Below are 26,998 nucleotides of genomic sequence, written 5' to 3'. Positions count from 1 at the left end.
CCTCAAGAGAACTAACATCATTGTGAAGTTGCTACAATTAGCCAGGAACCAAAGACTCGAAATGTATGAATTCATTTATTCCTCAAAACAACCCTCTTGAGTTAAGTGACATCACTATGATTCTCATAGTATAGCTATAAAAACTGAGGCTCAGAGAGGTTGAGTGACTTGCCCCAAGTCACAAAGCCATCAAGTGGCACATAACTAAGCAGAGGAATTGGCTTCAGAAATGGCATTTTATAATAGGTTCCTGAGCCTCTGTCTCTTTCTTTCTGTCTCTCTGTCCATTTTCTACCCTTTGTCTAGTTATTTTCATAAAACTCAGGTCAGAACATGTCATCCCTTTCCTTAGATGTCCTTCATGGATCCTTTATGACTATCAGCCAAAGCCTAAATTCCTTTATTTACAGGGGCTTAGGGCATATTTTTGGAGTCTGGTGGGTCTCAGTTAAGGACATGAGTCTTTGTCTTATTACTCAGCTGTCTTTCTACAACTGGTTTCTCTGAGTCAGTTTCCTCAACTTTCAAACTAGTATTAGGAATACCTACCTCACAGAATTATTAGGGAGGCTCAGCTCTTAGTCTATGCAGAGCAGTAAGCATAGTGCCTAGCACTAAGCACATAGTAAGTGTTTCTTACAGTGGCACGTTTGTTAGGTCTGGCCCATGGAGCCTCCTACATTTGGTTTCATCTTTCTAGGGTCATTCCCCTCAATCACCTTACCCCACTCTGGCTCATGAAGACTGCTCATGATTCTCCAATATGCCATGAAGTCTCATATTTCCACTTGTTTCAGCCATTTTCTTTCTTAAGTGGCAATTTGTCCATTTCTTCATGTTCCCCTTCTCTGACTGTTGAGCGAATAAATCCTAGTAATTCTCCATGAATCATCTTTAGTTGTCACTTTACCGTGTATGTCTCCTGCACCTCCACCCTCCCAAGTCAGAATGTGTCACTCCTCAGTTTCTCTGCTTGGAACCTTGTTTTACTGTTGCTTTTTATCAGCTCTTATGGATATAAGCTAGTTTGAAAAACAGCATTCTGATTCATCTCTGAATCCAGAATTGTGCCTGGCATCATACTTTGATGGTTTTCACCAAGGTGGGGGCTCAGAAAATTCTGATTAGATTAACGAGTGGATATACATGTTAAAATGAACAAAATAACTTACATTATATTCCTTTTAAAAATGCTTACTTCTTTTGAATTGCTGTTGAAAAAATCATTGAAGAAATAGAACCTGGAAACTTTGGAATATAGATTTTTCTTCCTTTTGCTTCTTTAAGTTTTCGATTTACTTAAATGCCTGCATATTTCAAATCTGAAAGAAATTATGCACACACAGATTCTAAATCTCTGTGGAATAACTCAGTTTCATATCCATGAATTCTGTATTTTTGATGAGTGTCACATGGTATCGAAGTATGTGGACCATGGGTAGAAATTAGCAAATTACTTTTTTTCAAATGCCTGGCTAGGAGTTTGCTTTAGGATTAAGGGCTATTTTCTTATTAAGTAGTACAGATCTTATTAAAGTAAGTACCTTTATTAATGTGATACTTTTCTAATTTTTGTGAGTAGTTGAAGCATTTTTGGGTGAGTTGGAGCATTATGAGGTCTAGTTTCCTGAGAAATGAGTAAAAATAACATAAGTATTGCTGTAAAGATTCTTCAATGAAAAATATTACAGAGATAGTTTAAAGGACGGTCTGAAACTTAGTAAATACTCTGCAAATGCCAATGTGTCCTCCATCTGAGCCTACAATATGAAGCTTCACTTAATGGAAGTTGTTAAAAATTATAAAGAGGTATGTTCAAGCATTTTGTGAAGCATTTTACATGCATTATTTCATTTAATTCTCAGAGCAATCCTATGGTATAGGGTACTGCTAGCCACTTGCCAGAAGAAGATGCTGAGGTCCAAGGAAGTCCATGGATGTCCTGATGTCAAACACAGAGAAAAATCAGAATTCAAATTTTACTTACCGTAGGTCTTGAGAACTTACCATTATGTTATTGTCTCTCATGACAAAACTGTAGAAGCAAATATTTTTGTCCTGAAACTTCCTGTTTCTTATAGCTGAGTCTACAATAGTTATTACTAACTAGAAATTATGCTGTAAAGAAAATATCACCGAAAACAAGTATGGGTGGTCTCACATTAAACACCTAACTTTTGATGGTTACTCAATCTGGTCCTTGGAACATTTACCAAACTTTTCATGACTTTGGTTTAGTTTTATGACTTTCCCTTCTTCACCGAGATGTTGAGTGCTATATTGATAATACCTTCCTGTCTAGCTCTTTTTCCTTCATTTCATTGTCTTTGTTTTTCAAAACATCGTATCAAATGGCTTGGTGCTTCTTTGCTGAACATGAATGATTTGCTATGGGGAATTTTCTTTTATCTTCTAAAATCCATTGCGTTTCTTTTAAAATTAGTTATTACCTTCTGACCAGATGGTTTTCTCTATTTTTGTTTATTTTCTTTTCTTTTTTAGGGGGATTGCATGGGGTGGGAGTTTTATAACAAGAAGCACACAGCATATTCTCTGTTGGCATTGACTTCTCTTGGATCTTGCTGTTGGTCTCACTGATTTTCCTTCCTATAACAATGCGCGTGAAACAGATCACCTGGAGAAATGAAAAGAGCAGTTTAAAAAACAAGAAGGCCCAACCCCTGTCTTGGAGAAATGAGGAAACCAAGGCTCAGAGCAAGTTAAGTAATGTAATTGAGGCCAAGCAGCTAGTTAACAGCAAGAATAGGACTAAAACCACACCTCTATTGATGACTAATTTAGAAAAAATTTATTTATTTTTGCGGAATACCAATACAGGGAGAATTTTTAGGTGTAAAGAAAGTAGCAATGCATCTTTGAAAAATACCCTCAGTGACTCATAAAAAAAATAGTGGTATTATCAGCAAAGGTATTTCATGTATTTTATAGAAAGGTCTCTCCCATCCTCGGGAGCACACCCTGCCACAGTGATTCTGTCGGGATCTGATGCTTACGGTTCTTATACATAAAGATAACTGCACCAAGCTTGCCTTGATAGTTTTACCATTTCCTTGAGATTACATTCTTGAGATGATGAGACCAGCTTGAATTTTCAGTGTAGTTGTGAGACCTTTCTTAGGTTGAAATGAATTCTGATAAGCTGATTATCTCTCTGAAGAAAATATGATGTCCACATTTCATAGCTTAGTTCCTATCACTTTAGTGCCATTTTTATTCTGACACATCTTTTCTGGCCTAAATTAAATAAGGTAATAAGGTGCTCTGGAGTCCGACACATATTAAAGAGAATTTAAAAAAAAAATTCAGACCTACAGGGTAGAGGACGGTTTTCTTTATGGTATATTTTCTTTCTCCATGTTGAAGTAAGTGCTGCTAGCTAGTTTCCTTTTCTTTATAGAGCAATGAGTTATGAAGCTCAAAAATAAAGTGTTCTCTGTGGTGTAAATAAAGCAGTAATCTGAGCAAATATATCACCCTGTGTACTGAGGGTTTTGTTTTTTCCTTTCCTTTTGTTTTCTTTTTTTTTTTTTTTGTCTCCTTCCCTTCTCCACTACAGTCTCATTTATGTTGTTGTGTATTGTTGACACATTAATCTTGGTAATAGAAATGAAAGCTACTTTTCATTGAGAAATAGATTCAAAGTAAAAGATGATTAATGAACAAAAGCGTCATGCATTCCCAATGATGTGCTTTGTATCCCAGCTCTATAAATCTGTCTGTGTTTCAACCTAGTATGAGCTTTCTGATTATTGTATCTATTTTCTACTTCATTCCAGTGGAACTGGTTAGTTTAGCCCCCCACAACCTTCCAGGTGTCCTGGAAAGAGGACAGCCATAGTCATGGGGAGGAGCTTCCCTGGGGTGCCATATGCCTGACAGGGGGAGTCCAGAAGCTGGCAAAGTATGCTTGCAGTGCAGGGGAAGAGATGGTTACTTCACATCACAATGTCTGAGAGGCCTCCCTTTGTTAGCCTGTTGCTTGTCCCTGCACAATTTCTCTCTCAATGACAAAGAGCAGTAGAACTAGTGAGATGTTGGGTAATAACCAAAGGGAATTGGTTTGGAAGGCATGGTCCATGGTGCAGTAGCTTCCCCTGCCTATGAGAGCTGATGATGGCATCATGGCAAAGCTAAGCTCATCTCTTGTAAAAGCATATCAGTGCCCCTTTAATGACACCCCAGGCTCTTCTCTGGAACCACCCTTCTCTGGGCTGTCCAAGCAGGTCATGTTTAGTTAGAAGGGGAACATTCCATTCGATAGAAAATATTGCATAATCACTATTTAGATGAGGGTTCAGGTTCTAGTTTCTCTGTGGAACTTACAAAAATACTTAACCTCTCTGAATATCATGATTCATCTGAAAATTAAAGGTAATAATGCCCACAGCACAGGAGACAATAAGAATTCAATGGGAGGCTGCATGTAGATTGTTTGTCGCAGCGTGTGGCACAGAGCAAGCAGGAGGTTGTTATTATTATTCTCTTACCCTTTTCATTGGCTTTATTTATATGCACTCACATACATATGTCCCTGTCTCCAATAAATACTTGATGAGTTCCTTTAAAATCACAAGATTCTCCATCATTTTTACTTGTGTCTCAAGACCCTCACCTTGGAAGGGGGACTTCAAACAATTAAAGTAGGTGCAGCTATCAGAACATCCACTGTAGCCATACTTCAAGCCCTCTTCCATTGTAATCTCATTTAATCATTGTAAGAATCTGAAAAGAGTAATTTTCATTTCCACCCTATACACTAGAGAATTGAGGCCCAGAGATATAAAGTAATTTACTCAAGGTCACACAACTAGGAAGTGCTAAAGCTGGGGTTTGTACCCAAGCGGGGATGACTCCCAAGGTCAGAGCTCTTCCTTTATGCATACACTGGTCTCGTAAAATGTGATCTGTTTTCCACCTGACTTGTAAGAAGCTGGACACCAGGGTCAATAGGGAAGTTGGGCTTAAAGAAAGAACTTTCAGGACAGGGTGGTTAGCTCACATTGAGACCCTTCGGATGCCAGAGGAAAATGTGGCTTTATTTAGAATTAGCCATTCACTCATCTATTCAGCAAATATTTAATGAGCACTGTTTTTATTCCAGGTACTGTGTTAAGTATAGAGCATTGGGTAGGGAACAAAACCTTCAGTGTCTGAGTCCTCATGAGTATTCAGTCGTGGAGTTGAGCAGGAGAGGCAGATACTCATCAAATGGTGATGTTTTGCCATGTAGTTATAACTGAGATAAATGTGAGAAGAAGCCTGTTCTAGGTTTGCTGTGGAGAGGGATCTGGGAGGCTGTGCTAAGGAAGCGATATTTGAGATGAGAGTTGAAACCATAGTGGGTAGAAACCACAAAGGGGGGAGGGGTTCTACTTTCTCTTCAAGCCCTGCTGCTGGAGCCTGGTGCATTGCAGGTGTCACTGAGCCCTCTCCATTACCACTTTCTTTGCATTTGAAGCAGCAGAGCTTTCTGTATCAGATTTCTGCAGTGCTTGGTCCTCTCTTTCTATCTTGAGTTTTTTTATGTGAGTTTTTGTGGTTTCTACATGGTTGAGATCCTTTGGTCTCCTTAATACCAACTTTGTATCAGGCCAGCTCCAGACACTGATGGATTTGGGTAAACTTGGTTCATGTGAACTCATGAACATTTGCTGAGAAGCCTCACTCCTCTTGTTGGAAAGAACTCCCTGGCCATTTTTGCTATGATGGAAAGGAGCATTTTTGTCTCCCAAACAATTTTGTGTAACACCAGTAATCAGCCAGTGATTCCTATCCATTTCTGCTAGTCTTTTATCATCCAACCTGAGAATCCGTCTACAGGAATTAGAAATCCTTCCTCTCCCTGATTTACTTTGCCCTGACCCCTGTACCTCTAAGGAAACATCATAGGCCACAGAAAATCCTCCCTTTAAATGGTGGAAATGTGAAATTCTCTGGGCTCACAGTTAAAATTGGTAAAGGAAACTATTTCAGGGAAGCTGTTTTTTGAAGTTGGTGGTCACACTTTCTCTCCTGCTAGAAATGAGTCCCAGAGCCCCACCAAAAAACTCAAACTAGACAACATCTCTGTTTTTAAAAAAATGACAAGTGTACCAAATGTTGGTTGAAAGTATGATCTTTAGAGTCAAACAAAATAGATTTAGATGCTGTCTTTGCTGATAAGTCATGGTAAGACCTGGGGCAAATTCTTTCAGATTCTTCAATGCCTAGTTCATCATATCAAAAAAGAAATAATGGATGTCATGTCCAGAGAGGATTTTGTAACTAAAATGTCTGGTACATGGTAGCTGCTCAGTATTGGATGGCGATCACAATGGTTTTGATATTTTTTATTATTGTTATTTATGTATTTATTTATGCAGATCTTTGTGAATCCATATGGGAATCTGTGTAAGCCACATATATTGAGGGATGGCAGTCTTCTTCTTTCTTTCTATTTTTTAAAGATTTTATTTATTTGACAGAAAGAATGAGAGAGAGAGAGCAGCAGGCAGAGGGAGAGGGAGAAGCAAGCTCCCCGCTGAGCAGGGGGCCCGACACAGGGCTTGATCCCAGCACCCTGAGACCATGACATGAGCTGTGAAGGTAGATGCTTAACTGGCTGAGCCACCCAGGTGCCCCAGTCTTTTTCTATAAAGGGCCAAGTAGTAAATATTTTGGGGTCTGTACGCCATATAGTCTGTCACAACTACTCAGCTCCATTGTAACATGAGCGTGACCGTAGATAATACGTAGATGAATGAATGTGGCTGTGTCCAGATAAAACTTTTACAAACACAGGCCATGTGTTGGATTTGACTTATGGTCCATAGTTTGCCCATGTCTGATCTGCGTGGCAGTTTTCATCGGCACAGTTGCCTGGGCTTGAACAACTTGTCTGGGTGGTCCTGTGTAGGTTTTACCTGGATAACTCAGTTACCTAGGCTAGTCAAAGTCACACTTTTGGAAAAGACACACTGGAATCTCATATTTATCCTTGGTGTAGGGTGGTTAGCAGGGCCTCAGGGGTGGTGGAATAAGAAATATAAATGTTTCTGGAACCAGGTGATAACCTGTACAGACTCTCTCCTTTGTACTCTGTGTAGGCCCCTCTGCTTCTCTCTGCTTTGACTTTATTCACCCCACTTTCCACAGATGGACTTGCTTTGCTGTGCTTTCTCCTTGTCCATTGTGGCTGCTCTCAGGAGGTGCTCTTGGCCCTCATTCTGCATCACTGTGCAAATGCCATGTCTATAGACTTTCATAGTGACACGTCTTCACACCCATGTTGTAAATTCCTGAGAGAGGACCCTTAATGTTCATCTGAGGGTCAAGTTTCTCTGCTTCTGTCATCTGTCCAGGGAGAAACATGGTGAATATGATCAAGACCAGATGCATTCCTGGTCAGGTGCCATTCTTAGAAAATGAGATGTGGAGTTTAGAGGCACACCAAATTCTCCTCTCCTTCATTACTCCTAACACAGAACTTTGTTCGATACTGTCTCCAACTGATACTTTTTGACTCAGCACCATATTTTAAGTGCCTAGTTTGGGCCTGGCTACAGAGTGATCTCTCTGCTTGTACAAGAAGGACTTGATGATATTTCCCAGTGGAAAGCATATACTTCTTTCCCCTCACTATACCCCCAGAAAGTTTTAATTTTATATAAATTAAAATAATCCGGTCTCATGTATATTTCCTTTCATGGAGTTGTTATTGCATGCTTTGACTTCTATGTCCTGTCTCATGTACTCGGTAGAGAAAATAATATAAATACATCTTGAAATTTCCCTAGAGTTCAGCTTCCCTTTTTAAACCAGGTGTAGCTAAAGTTTGGAGCAGAATAAAAAGAGCCTTGTTGCTTTACACACACCCTGTTATCTCTGGTGGGTTCAAATACAATTTCTCCAAGAAGGCTGTGGTACCTTTGCTCTTTCTAGCCTTGAATCTGAGAGTCTCAGGATTTCTTTGGAGTACACATAGCAGCATCTTTTTGACAGACAGTGCAAATTAAAAGATCCAGTGTGGCCCGGGAACCAGGGACCCAAACTTGCCCCTTGGGTTTTCATTTACAGTTAGGCACTGCAGACACAATTATTGCTGACAGGGAAGCAGAGACTGGTGGCAGAGTGTGTGTGACGGGAGGCTCATGCCAACCCGTAATTGGGAGGATTATTTTTAATCAGAACATACCCTACAGCCCAAACATTAGAAATCTCCTGTAAGGCCAAGACAGGAAATTAAACACACCAACAATAAGCCTCAAAGGGGGGGTGGTGGCATGTGGGGTGTAATATCGTTAGTCTTTCGAAGGTCCCTGGAGCTTTGAGTAGAAGTTTGCTTCCCTAGGGAGGGAGACTGGGAAGAAGCTTCCCATGGAGAAGTCACAGATGCTTTACCTGAGCTCCTGTTGGACAGGTGAGTACAGCCAAATTAAATGCAATGGGCAGACTAACTGATGTTTATTGCATTTAGATAGTATGACAAGTCGAATATAAGCCTTGACGTATGTGCCAGGCACTGTGTTGGCTGCGGGTGTGCCTGGGCTCTGCTGTCACAGTCTTCTGGATAATCTTATTATTTGGCAAAATTTTGTAAAGCACATGAAGACTTTTGTATACATATAATATATATATATATATATTGAAAGGACTGTTGTTGACCAAGTAGGCATCATCCTCTGGCATCTGATACGATAAATATTTGTTAACTAGCATAATTACATTATACGATCCTCACACCAGCCCTCTGAGGAGGGCATTATTTTCCCCGATTGATAGAGAAGAAAACTGAGGCTTAGAGAGGTCAAGCAGCCTGTGCAAAGTTACATAGCTTAATGAATGGGAGAATTAATTTGAACCCAATTATGTGTCTAAAATCTATATAACACTGTCACTCATAAATAAGATAAAGCACAACCTAAGGCGTTAAGGTGCTAAAGACTGTAAATCCGTTGGAGAGGACAGACATAGAGACCATTGTCTATGAGTATTGAGTGTTCAGAATCACTAATGGAATTCTGAGTGAGGAAGAGGGAGCTCTTCATTGTTCCTGGTGAGGGCTCCCCGAGGACATTAAGAAATGTTTACCGGGTAGACAAAGAAGGAACAGAATCCCAGGCATGGGACCAGCTAGTGATATGAGAGGGGCATGGGACATTCAGTTTCAATTTTTTTGAACACTGGGTTTTGGATTTTGTTATTGTTCATCTCACTCTCTTACATTTATCAAATACAAGGTGAAAAAAAAGATATTTGGGGAATACTCGACACAGAGACCATGCATCTGAAGGGATGGAGTAGGATGCAAAAAGATGATGCGAGAGAATCAACTCTCAAAGTGTTCCCTGCTGCCCTTGCTGTGTAGAATGTTTATTTATGTGCGATCACAATAGGAGATGGTCTTTAGTCCATGGTTCTCCCTAGGAAATAAAGCACACATCGACAGTAGAATGACATACTGGTTCTCAGTCTAGAGCTCAGGGTACTTAGATCAGTAGCAAATCCAGGGGCATGCTGAATTGTTTGCATGACGGAGTGTGGCCGATCCAACAATCATCCACCTGCAGTAGCAGCCCTTGGTCTGCAGCCTCCTGTTACATGGCTGAGAGTCACTGGATTCCCTTGGGGAGGGTCTCTATGTCCAACCTAGGGAGGCTGCAGGGTACTCGCCACGTTGGCTCGCTCTCTTCCCATCCCAGGTGTGATTAGTACCAGCTTCTTCATGCCCCGTCATTGCCAAATTGCACATAATAAGCCCATATAGTACTGGCTGCATTACTCTGTGCTTGACACAGCTTCAGACCCCTTTCAAGGACACCTGGGTACAGCTGGAGAGTGTGCACCCACTCACAATCACTGATTAAGATACAGCTTGCCAATCTGAATGAGGAGCTGATAGAGAATTCCCCTAGCCAGGTGAGATGCCATCCTGTGAGACCAATATCTTACATGTGTCTCTTTTATTGGCAAGTAACAGAAACCCACTCAAAGTAGATCGAAAAATGGGGCTATTTATTACACAGCATAGGAGTCTCAGCCCCATCCAGAAACCGCCCTCCTATGGCCCCTCTTTTCTTGCCTATTCTTTTCTCTGCCACATTCTTCTTGCTCCAGAGCCTGGCTTCTTTTCTTCTTCTTGCTGAACACATGGCAGAGAATGGTGATCCCACAATTACTGAGTTCTCAGTTCTAGGAACTAGCAAAAACACGAAGAGCGCCTTCCAAATTCCTGGGAGAAAAATTGAACTGAGATCAGGTGAGGGTTCATCACTGTTGAACACAGCCCTAATGGAGCCAGGATTGTACACTTCAGACATGATTTCTGGGTCTATGCTAGGCAGAGATGGGGTAGGGGGAGGGAATAACTCAGAGAAGCTGTGTAGTCACCCAAAGCATGTCTAAAGTTAACCTCAGAGTGAGGAAACCTTCTTTCCATCCCTCCTCCTTTCCATCTATCCTTCCTTTGACAAATATATATTGAATGCCTTCATATCCACAACAGTGTGGATGGAGTTGGTGTTAAAATAGTGAGCAGGACAGACGCAGTCTCTGCCCTCATGGAGCTAACACAGTGGAGACAGGCAGACATCAGTCAAATCATTTATAATTCCATGGGAAAGTATTGAATGGGAGTATGAATGGGAGGATGAATGGGAGTAATGGGTGTGAAGAGCATCCCAGGCCGAAGATGCCGCATGTACAACATCCCTGTGGCAGGTAGTGAGTGAGGTGTGATCCAGACTGGAAAGTGCCCGGGGCTGGTATGCTAAGGGTCGAGAGGGAGGACATGCCTGGTCGCTAATAAATAAAGGCAGAGCTGTGGCCAGAAGCACGCCATGCGGGATCTCACGGTGTCTCAAGATAAAGGCTTTGTCCTGAATGGAATCAGCGCAGGGTTTAAACAATCGGGTGATACAGTGACGGTCACATTCTGTAGAGATTGCCGTGCCTGCTCCGTGGAGGCGTGAGAGGTGCAAGCCTGGAGCCATAAGGTGATCTTCACTGCCCATTGCAGTCATCCGGGTAGGGACACCCTGAAACAGCCCGTGGCACGCGGTGGGAGGGGAAGCAGGGTAGCCAGCCCTGCTTACCGAGCGAGGAAGTCAAACTGCATGCTGCCTGCCCAAGGGCCATCACCTCCAGGGTTTTGAAAGTAATTGGTTCGCCGTCCTGTGCATCCATTCTCACAAAGTGCAGAGGTGAGGGCAGCTAATGCAGGAAGCGAGCCTTCGCCTCCATTCAGCCTGTGTCCCGACGTCCTTTCCCGTTTCGTTCGCTTGCAGCCTTTTGGCTCCGGCATAGTCTCAGTGCAATGAAAATTCCACCCAATTCCACTGGGGCCCAGCATTCTCCCTTGCTCTTTAGGTCCTTTGCAAGAGTAATTACAAACTCAAGACAATCTTTGTTTTGTTTTGTTTCAACATACACAGCTCCTCTAGAACCCTGCAAAGCATCTTAGATTTTTCTCACTCTCTGGTGCCGTTGCTAATGACCATTTCTGTTCTCACCTTGTTAACAATGGTTCTCAGCCTTTGTTTGCTTTTATCTATTTATTTATTTGGGAGAGGGAGATAGAGAGAAAGTGGAACAGAGGGAGAGGGAGAGAATCTTAAGCAAGATCCATGCCTGATGCAGAGCCCAGCACAGGAATTGATATCACAACCCTGAGATCATGACCTCAGCTGAAATCTAGAGTTGGATACTTAACCAACTGAACCACCCAGACAACCCCTTGGTTTGCTTTTATAAAACAACCCACCTGGGGGCGCATCTTGGTGGCTCAGTCGGTTAAGCACCTGCCTTCAGCTCACATCATGATCTCAGGATCCTAGGAATGAGCCCACATCTGGCTCCCTGCTGAGTGGGGAGCCTACTTCTCCTTCTTACTCTCCCTCTATGCTGCACCACTCACTCTCTCTCTCTCAAATAAATAAGTAAATCTTAAAAAAAAATCTACCTGGAGGATTTTAAAAAATATATTTTATTTATTTATTCATGGGAGACACAGAGAGAGAAGCAGAGACAGAGAAGTTCCCTGCGGGGAGCCTGATATGAGACTTGATCCCCGCATCCAGGATCATGCCCTGAGCCCAAGATATATGCTCAACCGCTGGGCAACCCAGGCGACCCTGCCTGGAAGATTTGACGGATTCTTGTTAGTAAGGGGGTGTGGTTATAAAATTCATTTCAAGTGCACATTGGATTGAAAGAAGATCTAAATGTGAGCATAAAGCTGACATAGATGAGAAGTTAACATTATCATCAGGGTACCAAGTATGGGAACACAATGAAGGTCATTTTGCTTAGGGAGAACCTCCCTCTGGAATGAAGTTCGGTGCCCTTTCTTGGAGCCGTACCACTTGGGGTGAGTGAGGAATCACTGTTTATGCTGTCCAGTGTAGTGAGCCACTGCTAAGTGGCTGGGCGCTGTGCCAGACGGTGAGGCTACCAAGTTGAAAAAAAAAAAAAATTGTCCTTGTCCTCCAGGAGTTCACAGCCTGAGCAGGCCAACTCTACAGTGGGTTAGAGTGTACGACTTTTGTTCAGATAGAGGAGTATGTGACCTCAGGGCCCATGGAAATAATTCAATCCAGCTGGACGGGTCGATGAAAGCAACAGAGAGAAGTTCACATTTGGGTGCACTTGTGCCTTTTGAGTAGTTCAATTTAGCTTGATCCTAGAGCATGTGAGTGAGTGTATGGAGGGAAGGAGGAAGTGACTAGAGAGGGTCAAGAAGGTTGAACCTGATGATAGGAGCTGTTGGTTATTTTTAATTAAATAAGAAGATGCATGCATATTTTGATACAAAGCCTGGGTACACTATGGGTCCAATAAAACTATTATATGACTACTTTTCTATTATTATCATCATTAATATTTTTTATTATTACTAGGACACAGATAATTCTCCAACTGAGGCATTCTATGAATTTATAGAAGATAATTATATACTTTGACTATTCATTTCCTAAATGTTCCTACTTCCTTTTCCCAAATCCCCTTCTTTCCCTTCACGTGGTCATATTCTTCTCAGCATGAAGATCTCAGCTCCATTGCCACTTCCCTGACAAAGTCTTCCCCAACACCCCTGATTGAGATCTGTTTTCCCCATGGACTGTAGGCACCAAGAGGGCAGTGCTTGGCATAAAAAGGGGCTTAATAAATAATAATAAACTTTTATACAAACTTCTGGTTATAAAATGAGTAAGTCATGAGGGTGAAAAGTACATTATAGGAAATAGAGTCAGTGGTATTATAACAACTTTGTATGGTGGAGAGGTAGTAACTATTTGCTGTGCTGAGCACTTCATAATGTATATAATTGTCAAATTACTATCGTATACCTGAAGCTAATAAAATATTGTCTATAACTATACCTAAATAATAATAGTAGTAGTAATAATAATGATAATAATAATAATACCTCAATAATAATAGTAGTAGTAGTAGTAATAATAATCATCATCATCATCAACTTTTAAACAGCATTGACTTTGTGCCAGGCACAGTGTTAAGTGCCTTACAAACAGTAACTTTTAATACCTCAATCTATTGAGATAGGTAGTATATTTATTCTAATTTTATAGATAAGGAAGCTGAGACAAGGAAAAACTAAGTGACTCAATCACGTTCACAAAGCTAATAGGTAGCAGAGCCTTGGATGACTGGGATGGACAGATGAATGGAAGGAAGGAAGAAAGGACAAATAAATGAGCTATTGTCACCACCATCCTCACCATTTCATAGCTATATATACCCTCAGGCTTCTCCAGAGAGAAATCTCTTCTTCCATTATTTTGAAACCACTCAGGGTTCTCAGAAGGTCAAATTTATCAACATCAGTGGCTCACCAAATGTGAAGATTTTTTTTAAAAAGTCCATTATATTAAAATATTAAGAAAGAGGGATCCCTGGGTGGCTCAGTGGTTTGGCGCCTGCCTTTGGCCCAGGGCATGGTCCTGGAATCCCGGGATTGAGTCCCACATCGGGCTCCTGGCACAGAGTCTGCTTCTCTCTCTGCTTCTCTCTCTCTCTTTCTCTCTCTCTCTCTGTCTATCATGAATAAATGAATAAAATATTTAAAAAATAAAATAAAGTATTAAGAAAGGGAGCATATTTTCCAAACATTTATCTCTGAAATCTGTGAGTTACATTGAGACTGGGTATACATTGTGTCACTATTTGAGAGGAGTAATAGAAAGAGCACTAGATCAGGGTCCTAGAACCCTGCAAACCAACCTCATCTCTGCTACTTGTGTAGCACCCCAGAGGGTGAAGGGATCAGGATCAACCCTTTTGAGTATAGGGCACCATGTAACTCTTTCAGAGCTATTAGTAAATCTTTCTGGTTGGCAATGACCTCTCCCCCCGACTCATTGAATTATATGAGATTGTAATGGCCATTTGCAGTTTGTGTGGTATTTTATTTATTTAAATAGCAATGAACATGGATCTTATGCCTTCTGATTGGGTGATGATGTTTGTGAAATTGATTATTGATGGGACGCCTTATATCAGAGTTTCATTGCACAATGGAGTCACTTTGAATGTTATCGATCATGGGATTGAGCATTATAGAATCCTAGAGTTCTACGGTTGAAAAGATATTTAGGGTTTATTTCATTTCACCTAACTCCATGCAGGGAAATCCATAATAACATCTCTGAAAGATTGACTTTTCATCTTTCCTTGAAAACATCCTGTGGCATAGAGCTCACGTGTAAGGCAAGAGTTATAGCAGAGTGGTTCTAAACTTGATGTCCATTGGCCAATTTCAAATCCAGGCTCTACTACCTGCAGGCATATTTTGTGCAACTTCCTTGAGCTGTCTGCACCTTGGTTCCCTCTTCTGAAATAGAGAAAATCGTAACACCTTTCTCATTGGAACGTGAAAGAACTAAAAATATATTGAAAGACTTGATCTTAATTATTTTCATCACCACCACACCAGCCCCAGCACCACCACCATCATTGTTAAATCCACAGTATCAAGAGCCAATTTCAGAGGTTAGCCAGCTTGGACTATGACAAAAAAGGTGGAAGCACAATACAAGAATACATTCCTCGGCACTAAAGTCTTCTCCTCTCTTCTTCCTTAGGAAACTGCTCAAAGAACTCATGCCAGTGGAACTTACAGCTTCCTTGATCGGACTCAGCATTCAGTAAGTGTGAACACTTTTGAACCTTCATTACATTAATACATCTATTTCTTTGATCGTGTTCGAGATGAAAAGCTCTCCTCAGCAGGCCTGAAGTCCCCACAAACACTGTGCTGCCTGCCTGTGTCTGTCTTTTCTGCACTACTGCATTGGATTCAGAGGTGAGGGGAGGGTTTGCTAGCCAGAACCCCCACAAGGAACACAGGAAATGTGTGTGCGTGTCGGTGGGTTAACCCTACCACTACTGGCTGGGGGTAAAAATAAAAATGTGCTTTTGTTGTCCTTTTGTTCCCTAAGCTTTTCTCATTAGGAGATATTTTGTTCCTCTCTCCCAGTTGCATGACCCTGCAAAGCAGAAAGAAATGCCAGCAAAACAGATCAGTTACTGAGACCACATATTTCTTGAGGCATTTAAGAACAATTCATTTTAGTCCAGAATACATTACTACTATATAAAAAGTACTGCAGAAAAAGAAATTCTGTACTTTAAGATGCTGGGGTACATTTCAGAAATTTCATTTGTTTTTAGCAAGTAAGCACTTTCCGCCGTCTGCCTTTCTTATTGTGCGCAAGGACTTTATTTTTGGTGAAGCTAGCAGTATTTTCTCCGATTTCCCCGACTCTTATTTTTTATGATACTCTAACTAGCATTTGAGGTGGTGGTGTTTTTACAGAAGCACCTCCCTAAAACCTTGGACATCTGCACTCTTCTGTAGTAGTTCTGTGGGCAAACAACTTGTTTTATGAATCAATCTGTAATAAATATCAAAGTTTTAAAAGGCTGACTAAAGGAAATATTTATCTTTTTTCAAGACATAGCTTCCTTTGTAAGGCATCAGAATTTTTTTTAACATGTCCTACTTCTGATATTGGTGGAGTATAATTTGATATATCAAATATCATAAAGGGGCAGGTAAAATTGGAGGCTGTGAGACTCCAGGCCTGGAAGAGGCTGATCAAAGAGAATTCTTTGCCCTCAGTGGTACTGCATGAACTCCCCTTTTGGCTACAGAATTTGCATATGTGAATGGTAGAAGAAGGAGGAGACAGAAAGAAAAAAAAAAGATGGTGTATCCGCTGTTTGCTACATCAGAGTGACTTAGCGTAACCCTGATCAGCTAAAGCTTGTATCACACAGGAGATTAGACCTACAGCTTTTGTTCCCAATAATAAAGGAAATTTCATGTCTAATTCCCTACATGCCACATCTATCTTTCAATGCCTTTGAAGTTCAGGCTACAGCATTTTCTAAAAACTGTGAGTTTTTGTAAGTGGAAAGGAGGGGCTGTTTGGCATGAAGTCTGTTCAAATCTGTTTGGTGTGAAGTTAAATATGCATGTTACTTTATCTTTTTCTGTTTCAAGCAGTATCCTTCTCATAGATGCCTTTGTGGTGCTGGAGCAGGAAGGGTAAGGATGAAGGGAGGAAGGTTTCAAAGATGGGTTTTCAGATTATGTGTGACCCTCCCACCTTCCTCTCTACCTTCTCAACATGATACAAATTACTGCTTTTCAGAAAGGAATCCATGTTCTAACTCTGGATTGGGGCTGAAATTTCTAACCTAGGGGAGGCTCTGGTCCCTGAGATAATTAGTACAGTGTTGTAAGGAGCTCATGTTAATTTGTCTTTGGATATGGTATTTCCATATCTACGATTGCAGTCTAAAGAGGAAAAAGTTATTAATTTGCTGCTCCACACCAGTGTGTAGATATCTGATAATTTAAAAAAAAATTTAAAAGGAGGAAATGGAAAAACTCCTCACTGGGGATATTTAGAGCAGTTGCCCAATTTCTGTGTACCTAATAGATTGTGATGCTTTCCTTGTAATCATAGCTTTGCTGGAGCAGTGAACCTCAGTCAATGTCCAGGACTAGAGGTCACTTCCCCTAGAACTGAAATTGAGTTCTAGGAGGTTGCTTGGTTATCGGAAAAGAAGATGACCAGAAGTCTACATTAGCCACGTGCCTGGGTCTTGGGTTCATTGTATGGTATGTATGGTACCAAACAATGTTATGTACATTGCTGGTTAGGAATGGTACATTGCTGGTTAGGAAATTTCTTCTTGTGGGATTTTACTGGGAACAACAGCTCTGCATTTAGAATTTACACACATCTAACATTGTGCCAGAGCTGACGTGACTCTCCTACCTTGGTCCATGTCAGGGTTTTAATGACTCTGTTGGCTTTAGAAAATCAGTGTTCATTTACTAATTCCAAAGTCTGGTTATCTTTCATTGTTCAATCTTTTCCAGAATGTTACATTTGCATTGGTGCCCTTTGGCTGATGTACATAATACAGAGTTAGCTCTTACAAACCAGTATCTATCTAGGATTTTAGCTCTCCACATTCCTTTGTGATCTGTATACACAAAGGAAAGCTAACAGGAGGCTGGTAGTAGTAGGGTCCTTGGTTGAACTTCAGCTTCAGAGTAATTTCCTATAACTTTTAAATTTAAATTTCAGTGGAAGCCTTTCTTAGATCTCTATCTCCTGTCAGATTATACTTCCATGGCATGCTGTATCAGAATTATAATTTATTAATTAATGGGACCAAAAATTAATGTCTGCTTTTTTTCTTTTGTCCAGTGCTCTCCAGCACAACTTTCTGTCATGATAAGAGTATTCTTTATCTGTGCTGTCCGGTATGGTAACCACTAGCCTCATATGGCCACTGAACACTTGAAATGTGGCTACTGCCACCAAGGAATTAAGTTTATAATTTTGTTAATTTTTAGTTAATTTAAACAGTGTCATGTGGCTAGTAATAATCTACCACGTGGATGAGGCAGTTCTAGACTGGAGGCCCTGTGAATGTTGGGGCCATTTCTGAATTTTCCACCCTTGCATCCAGGCTGATATTCAGCTGGTATATACCCATGTAGACATTGTTTGGTAAACAGCTGCTGTCCCAAGCCCCTAAGCATCTTAATTCCCTGCAACTCCATGTGCATCATTCCCCTACATGAACACTTGATCCAGAACAAAAGAGTTAATGATCCTCCAATGCCACAGCATATGCTCATCCTAACTGTTTGGTGTCTGTCACACTCTGGTTATTAGACAGTATATAACCTCTGATTATGTCCATGGCCTCTACTGAGGTACTGGCCATAGTAGACAGTACTCCCTGGACATAGCAACAGGCGAGCACGTGGAGGGATGAGGGGATGAATGGATAGATGGATGCATCTCACCTTCTGGTGGAGTGTTATATATGTGGGAAAACCAGAATTGACATTAGACAGTAGACCAGTCTGGATTTCCACGATGGCTGTGTTTTGTCTTCTACTTACTACTCTAGTTCTTATTCAAAGCTATGACCTTTGCTTTGTCAAGGCCCAGATGCGCCTAGGATAACAGACTCCAAATCTGTCAGTGAATTCCAGTGTCCTGTGTAGCACAGGTTGCTATACATCTGCACTTACTTCTGGCTGTTGCTTCTGACTTCAAATGCCTAACACTAAAATCAGACCACACCCTGCTCACTCCCCTCTGGACACCTTCTCTCCCTAGGTAACCCAGTCCCAAGCTTCAGTCACCATTGACTTTGTCTTGATTTTCATCCACCTCCATGAGAGAAGTGAGGCCTAGGCCTGTGGAAAGCTCCATTTGCATTCCGTCTGTTGGCATATCACTCCAGGTGCTCCTTCTTCAAATGGCAGTGAAGACTTCCTAAGTGGTTTTAATTCCTAAAGCCACCATCCTCTTGATTCCATCCTACATGTTGGAAGACCACTAGTACTGGAAAGTGAATGTTATCTAGTTGTTTGTTCCATTAGCTAGTTCCTTTCTAACACTGCCTTCTCACTGAGAATGCCTAGATATCTTATATTCTAACCAAACATTTTGATCTCTTGCCTTCCAAATGCCTTTACTTCTTGACTCCAAAATTTGTTTTCAGCAGGAGTAACCCTTCCTTATTCTTAATCTACACTTCAGTGTATATCTCTGTTAACACTCTCCTGATGAAGCATGTACTTCAATTCCTTAATTCCCTTTGTAGAATAAGGAAAATACTAAGCCTGTTTTCAGTGTTGAAATTTGACCCTGTGATAATATTTCTAGAATCTGGACTCTGTGGAGCAAGTAAGGAGTAGAACAGTGTAAGGTGAATAGAAAGAGAATGAACAATGATTGTCTTTAGGGAAGTGGAGTTTACTTGAGTTAAAAGTCAGCAGATTGGCTGGAAATGGGAGAGGTCAGCCATCAGCTGAATACAGGAGGGAGGAGGAGCAAGAGCAGGAGCAATATAAGAACATTAATTTAAATGATGGCCAGGCCTAGGGTGGGTTTCATTCAAGTTGATTTAGAATCTCATGGTGTAGAGGACACACAAAATGATGCCCTCATTTGACCTTCCCATTTGCTCTGATACTTGACCATTGGCTACCCACCACCAGGCATCTGTGTTCACACATTCCATATATGTATCTCTTGTCTCTCTCTCAAGCTGCTGCATACCAAGTTCTGTAAAATCCTTCCTACTCCTCCTAGTTCCCCTCCTCTAGATCAGGAGTAGGAGCTTTCAAAGAGAGTCAGGCTAATGTCCTGGCTCTTTGAATGGGCCACATGATCCTTGACATGTTGCCCAATCTGACTTAAATTTATTCATTAAATAATAACAATAATAAAGAATTGAACTAGAATAGTCTGTCACTAAGACCCCTTCCAACTTGGAACTCAGTGAATAAACAAGAAGATAGAAATGAGGCCACAGAAGAAAAGATTGAAGGGAAACATCATTACTTCAGCAAGGCAGAGTGTTGAGTTATGACCAGCAGTGGCTCCTCCCTGCCCTCCACCTGTGGGCAAAAATGAACTCATTGTCTTTAGACAAGAAAATGAATATGCTAAGTAAGTCTGAGAGTAGTCCAGTACTGATATGCCACTTTCTGTTTGCAATATATATTAATTGTACCAACTGATACTGGTGCAATTTGATTCACACTCATGGGGTTGCATTACAGAATTAGAGGAAATGAAAGCAGGTTTTACCTGTAGCCACTTCTACTGGAGCACCTGGGAGGTGAGACCTTAGTATTCATCCTAATGATTCATCAGTTCCCAATAGAATGACCTGAAGAAAACAGTGACTTGGGGTTTCTGTTAAATCTCTTCACTTAAGCTAATTATTAGATCTACTTGCTGTTTCTACCCTGCATTATAATGTGAGGTTGTTTATTTGAGACATTGATGAACCAGTAGCAATGGCTGGAAACTGCAAAGTATAAGTAAACACAAGAATGGCTGATTAATAAGTTAAAGAAACAAGGAATTTGATTTTTCCAGATGGAAGGGGCTACAGCTTTCTTTTGAGAAGCTCCAAAGCAAAAAGATAAAACTTTCTCCTAGTGCTGACAGCCAGAATATATATTTAAAAAAACAAACCAAACCAAACCATGTGGTTAGTTTCTTTTGAATTCAGGTAACTCTTTCCATTGATGAGGATTCTTGCCTCAGAAGGTGCCAACCCCAACTCTGTACTGGGCACACAGTTGGAAGCAAATAAATGGTAACAATGATAAGGATTGTTGTTACTCAGATCAATTGCATGACTGAGAAGTAATCTCCTTCTACTAGGCAGCCTGTGTGTTCATGATCACTGGTGAGTTGGATCACTCCTTGGGCATCAGTCTCTCAATTTAAGAAGGATAAATTATCTTGGAAAACTGTATTGTGGTACATTCCAGCTCAGAGTGCCGTGACATTGATATATAAGTCAACGTTCTTACCCTGGTAGTGTTATCATTCATTCATTCACTTACAAATAGCTTTGGATAAATTATGTTGGATTTTTGCTGAATGCTAGGGACAATACAATGAACAGGGCCCTGAATTTATGGTAAAACAATAAAATAAAATTTAAAGTAAATGAAACCATCCAAACTGTATTGGTTATAATGGACTAGCCAGTCATAGATAGGAATATATGTCGGGGTCAGAAAGCAAGGATATAATTAGATCCATCTCAGATGTAAGAGAGGGCCAAGAATTGTCCCTATTACATGTAAATTCTTCTTTTCTGTATTCTCAGGCCAGGTTTTTCCTCTCAGAGGTGGCGGCCCTCCTCACCCTTCCCCAAAGTACAATGCCCTTGCAGGGTGCTTCCTTCCCTAGCAATGACCATTTACACTCCACAGGGCCAGACTCTCTCCACCAAGTCCATAAACCTGCACTCTGTGCAGAATCAATGCCCATTTACAGCTGCTAATGCATTAATAACAGAAACGTCCCTGACCATGACCTACCTGAGTCATTACACACTAATCATCGGAGGCAATTTCAAGCAGATTGACTAGTGATCGGTGTCCTCCTGGCGTCCAAGCAGGAGGACACATGGCTGCCTTCACAGCCCCTGAGCAGATGGTCTGAGAGCGTAATCACACACTACAGCCGGTGTGGGTCTGGCTCCAGGAAGGGGAATCTCCATGTCTTGCATGCAAAGCTGTGCTCTCTCACCCAGGGCTCTGCTCCAAGTGCCTGCCTTTCATTTCAGAACAGAATCCAGGCTCTCCTCTAAAGACATTGAGGAAACAAGGTTTACCTGTGCCTGAATTGTTCTGGAATGCATCAGTGCCATGAAGCAGGTTTAATTCCTCTCCCACTTTCCCGTGTAATCCATCTCCAGATACGTGCTCCAAAGCCATGGTCACCATGGGTTTGTGATTTGGTGTTAAAATTCCTTCCCTTCATTTTAGCTTGAGCTTTTTTTTCTTTTTGCTCCTGCTCTTTTACTCCCTGTGATCATAATTTTAAGGGTTACACAATGTATCATCAGGGTGATGTTTTACTCCTTTACTATGGTATGTCGAGGAGGTCTCTATTCTTTTCACTAACACCATTATTGCCAGAGTTAATCACTCAGGATCTGTAGAGTTTTCCTCCTTGGGGTAACTTCCTGAGGCTAAATACCCCTGAGAGGAATTGTACAGTCCAAGGAAACAAGCATCTTTATGACTTCGGATGAATATCACTAAATAACTTTTTTAAATGGATTACATTAATTTATAGCCAGCTCATTGTCTTTTGGGCTTTCTGCTCTTAGCTGCCTATGTTTTAGTTGCCTAGAATGGATTCAAAGTATATAGGGTTGGAAATATGAGTCAGATAGAATCTTTACCTTCAAGGAACTCACAGAGCAGAGGGAAAAGCCAGATTAGAAAAATAACCCATTGCTCTGTGACATGTTAAAGACTTAAGGAAAAATGAGCTTCAGAATCCATGGATTCTGGCACAAGGCATTCTATATAAGACTAGTGGAATTCAAGAATCTCTCTTTCTTGACTAGAGTTTTGAGAGTTTGGAAATCAGGGGTCTGATGGCTCTAGTCATTTATGGATATGTGTTAAATCCATAAATTCAGGTATAAGAACTTAATGACTACATTGTATTCTACATCTAGCTTTATGGGTCGGGCATTCTAATACACACTGACAATTTTGTTGGCAGAAGTTCACAAAAGTTGTGCATTGCTAAGACAAATAAGCTGGGAGTCCTTGGGCTGTGTGCTCAATAAACCCAATGGGTCATAGCCAGCAGTTCATTGAGATTCCAATAATGGAAGCTTTGGTCGTAGTGGAAAAAGCACGAAATGTTAAGACTAACAAACGGAGATTCAAGTCTTGGCTCTCTGTTTACAACTTCTGCAAACTTGGGAAAGTTAGTTAATCTTTCCCAGCCCCTATTTTCTCTTCTGTCATGAGGATGACAATGGCCACCCACAGGTTTCTTGTAAGGATTAAATAAGTACTCCTCTTTGCAGGGAGAGGATTCTTTTTGGGAAATGCCTTTTGGGGTGGATAGTGGAACTCTGAGAGCATAACTTTGGTGGTGGAGTAGCAAAAGTAATGCTCTGTTTTAGTTAGAGAAGACCTTGTGGTGGTTCTGATGAGGAAGAAGAGAGAGGAGAGGGAGAGAGCAGAAGGATCCAGCCTGAAGGTGGTGGAAAGGCTAAGTGAAGGGCAGGGCCCCAGAAGAATCAGGAGCTGTTACTAAAGTCCATTTTGAAGCCCTTTTCTTTGTTTTAGACTTAATCCCTCTCCCTGTCTTCCCCATTTCCTTACCCCCCTAGGAATAAAACTAAACTCTTCCTTCAGAACAGTTAAAATGTTTTTGGGAGTAAGTTTTAATGGAAATTCTGTGAGGTGCTGAGTTCCTGCCTAGTCCAATGTGGTGGAAAACAGGTGTTGTCTTCAGCAGTTCTGAAGATAAACAGCTAATGTGTTGGAAATCTGCTCATGGGCCTGGCCATGAGCTCAGCATTTTAAATGCATTCCCTCCTTTTATTCTTACAATGACCTAGTGAGATAGGTCTTGCTAATTACTGCTGTTTTACAGTTGAGGAAACTGACCCTTAAATGGATTGCTCAGAGTCAATGGCTTGCAAGAGGCAGAGCTATGTTTCAACTGTAGAGTCCACCTTGACCACTACAGTGACCTCTTCCTATGTGTGGCCTGGGTTCGAAGTGCCAGTGGGACTGTACATTCATCAAGGAATAGTGGCAAAGAATTTGGTTTCACGGGGATTTGAGGATGGTGGTGTCTAAAGATCTCAGCTAACGTCTAGGTTATATTTGAACTTTACTTCTCTAAAAAGTGGATGACTGTTATGAATAAAGAGAAATAATTCTACTATAGGACTCTCATTTCTCTTTCTCTTCTCTATGCAAAGAAAGAATAAGAACATGAAGTACAGTGTACTATGAACATGAAAACTGAAACATTCCCTGTGGTTGCCAGGGACTGTGCATCAAAGAAGACTCTTGTTAGTACAGGCAAAGTAGAGAGCCACTGAGAGCAACAACCCCGAGTTTTTCTAATGCCCCACATGCCTATAGCCTCATGGTGGTTTGACACTCCCTCAAGGTTTTATCTGGGTTGCATCTGAAGTTTCATTCTGAGAAAAAAAAAAAAAAACAAGACAAAAACAAAACAAAGATGAAGGAATAGCAAGCATGGAACTGAATTTTGCCTTTGAGATTTTCATATATATATATGTATATATACATATGTGTATGCATGTATATATTATTTTCATATATTACTTTTTGATAAATATTTTAACAAAGAATTATGGGGATGAGGTAGTAAAAAGGATTGTGACTTTTTCAGTCTAAGGTAAAAAAAGACCTTATTATTCAGAGCACATGGTCCTACCCCTGCATGGTGGTGGCTGACACAGGTTGCAAGCTTCTTTTCTAAGGCTGACTTTGCAAACATGTTTGAAGGGCCTGCAGGTGCCATATCTGCACGGAGCTCCTAAGAAGCCTCGTGCTTCTTTGCATCCCCCTCAGCAACCCTCACTGTGCTAAGCTCAAAGTCGTTGACAGTACTCGTTAAGCCTTCTATTACCCCTGTGACAGTTTTGATCAGGGATGCGGTCAGAGGTGGGGAATCAGAGCTGGCCCACCATTCCCGTGATTCTCTTCCTCATATATTTCTTGTAGGAATTGCTCACTCACTGTATCAAGCAGGTGGCTGGAGCCTTTCTTTCATTTGTTCAACAAATACATATCAAGTGCTCTCCTTTGCCAGGCATGGTTTTAGCTGCTGGGGATACAGTGAGAAACAAGACAAGCAAGTTTCCCAAACCCATGGGCTTAAATTCTCTGACAAACAATTATACAAATAAATGTGTAATTATAAATTGTAGGAAGTACTGTGAGGTAAACACCCAGTATGTTATGGGAGTCTGTACAGAGTATAGTAATTTAATTTGAGTGATCAAAGAATTGATATTGAAGTTGACACATTTCTGGGGGAAAGTCACTGGGCTGTGGCGAGACATTTGGGGCTTTTGAAGAAGTTAAAGAAGGTGTGGTTAGAACAGAGTGCTGGAACAGTTTGAAAGAGCAGACAGAGGAGAGATATTCATCAAAGGGCAGATTTCAGATTTTACGCTAAGTGCCATGGGCAGCCATCAGGGGATCTGAAAAAAAAATAAGAAACATGATTATACTTCTGTTTTTGGAAGTATTACTTTGGCTACTATGCTGAAGAAGGCTTGGATAGAGGCCAGGTGGAAGCAAGGAGAAAGGTTAAGAGCTGTATCGAAATAGTCTGGGAAGGAAAAATGACATTGGCTTAAAATGGGGTTGTAACAATGGGGATGGAAAAAAGTTCAAGGATCCTGTCTGTCTGTTCATCCAGCCATCCTTCCATCCACCCATCCTGATCATCTATTCACCTAGTCTAAAATCAGCCATTTGCTCAATTCTTTAGTGCATCAGTGGCCATCACAAATATATTCTAAGAAATCATGAGACTGGTTTTATTTGGTTGTGTTTTTGTTGTTGTTGTTGTTGTTGTTATTCTATTTTCTTTTTTTGTCCTAGGAATAGATAAATTATTTCTTCTTCCCTTATTAAAGTTTGCTTGGAGACAGTCCTGTTGGCTCTTGCATTTCCCTCTGCTGCTGTCACCAGTTTTACCTCAGATGGCACCGTTTGCTTTACATAAGTTCTTCATGCATTGAAGGCTGACATTCTTAATAGTTCTGTCACCCGTGTTACAACAGGCTGCTGAAGAGATACGAGTGATGCCTGCAGGAGATAGGGCCGTCTCAGCGGTTTGTGTAACACCAATGGGGTGTGAGGTAGCAGGAAAATAATTACTTTAGTTCGATGTAAATGGAAGGTGAATGAAGACACCACTAATATGTGGATGCCTGGGAGCTGGGGTGGCCTGCTTCATTTAAGATTTGAGGAAGAATAATTGAATCAATTATTGAAAATAAAAGCAATATTAAGAGACTTTCATGGCAACATATAAGGCAGGGAGAGCTAAATTCAATCAACGTGCATTTACTGAGTGCTTATTATGTACCTGTCACTGTGTGAGGCATTTTAACCAAACTAAAGGGGAAAAATAATTGCAAGACATAAATAAGGCTTTACACTCTCCCTGGGGAGTCAAGATTTCAGAACATACAAATGCTTCAAGCATATATTAGAAAGGTTGAGTAGCTATTGTAAGCTACATTAATAGGCAACTCTGTTAGGGATAGCTGGAATAACATTGAATATAAGACGCAGGAGTGGCTCTGTGACTATGGTTAATTTACTTAACCTCTCTGAACATCAGTTCTCTCCTTTATAAAATGTCCTAATTGCAGCATAGAGTGCCATTATGTCTTCATATATGCACATGCACACATGCAGGTACGCGCACACACAAGGATGCCAGTCTGGGCTTCTCAGGGCTGCATTGGTGGTACTGCGGCAGGAAAGTGGGTGGAGAAAATGCTGTCCACTGGGTATTTGAGTTTTAATAGATTACTATTTTGGGGAATTATACTGAACATTCTAAGATGTTCAGAGGAGAGTAAGTCAGCATAAAGCATGTCATGGACTAGAACAGTGTAGAAGTGTTGGAAAACATAAAGATAAATCTTTTTGCTATGTCCAATTCTTTCCATAAAATTATACAGCATATGTAAGTGCAGTATATTAGCTGCACCTTACCAATCATGGGCCATCCTAGTAGATCTTAGTGTCATTTGAAATCATACTTTAAGTATTCGGTATGTTTCATAATTGATCCCAGTGTCATGCATTGATATTCTCAAGGTTCTAATACTTTCCTATGGTATATTCTTGTATGGTGTTTAAAGCTGCTTTTGTTGTTGTTGTTATTTTTACATCTAGTACTTCTGTTTTTTCAGTCCTAAAATTTCTCCATTTGTAGTCTGTTTTTTATTCACTGTCTTCTTTTTTTTACCTCTCTATTTAGCATTGTAATTCCTCTCTTGTCTCACAGCCTTCTATATCATTTATCTAGTTTTCCATTTGTTTTTCGTTCTTGATTTTTCAGAATCATTTTTGATGCAATGGTCAGGA

The 26,998-nt window shown here is 40.8% G+C and overlaps 1 protein-coding gene across 16 annotated transcripts in view; it reads left to right on the top strand.

Moving 5' to 3' along the window:
• The window catches only part of RBFOX1 (RNA binding fox-1 homolog 1), a 2,027,925-nt gene that overhangs the window by 837,685 nt on the left and 1,163,242 nt on the right, over positions 1-26,998 (top strand). For all 16 annotated transcript variants that reach the window (XR_012000653.1, XR_012000654.1, XR_012000652.1 and 13 more), the window contains one exon: positions 15,102-15,164. Coding sequence is in view for 7 of the 16 variants with exons in the window: in XM_072753902.1 (XP_072610003.1) it covers positions 15,102-15,164 (63 nt within the window). In the remaining 9 variants the exon portion in view is untranslated. The remainder of the gene's footprint in view (positions 1-15,101; positions 15,165-26,998) is intronic.

Source organism: Vulpes vulpes, chromosome 3 (assembly GCF_048418805.1).
Source record: "Vulpes vulpes isolate BD-2025 chromosome 3, VulVul3, whole genome shotgun sequence".
Lineage (NCBI taxonomy): Eukaryota > Metazoa > Chordata > Mammalia > Carnivora > Canidae > Vulpes > Vulpes vulpes.
The sequence above is the reverse complement of the archived record's forward strand: the minus strand, read 5'-3'. Positions and strand labels throughout refer to the sequence as shown.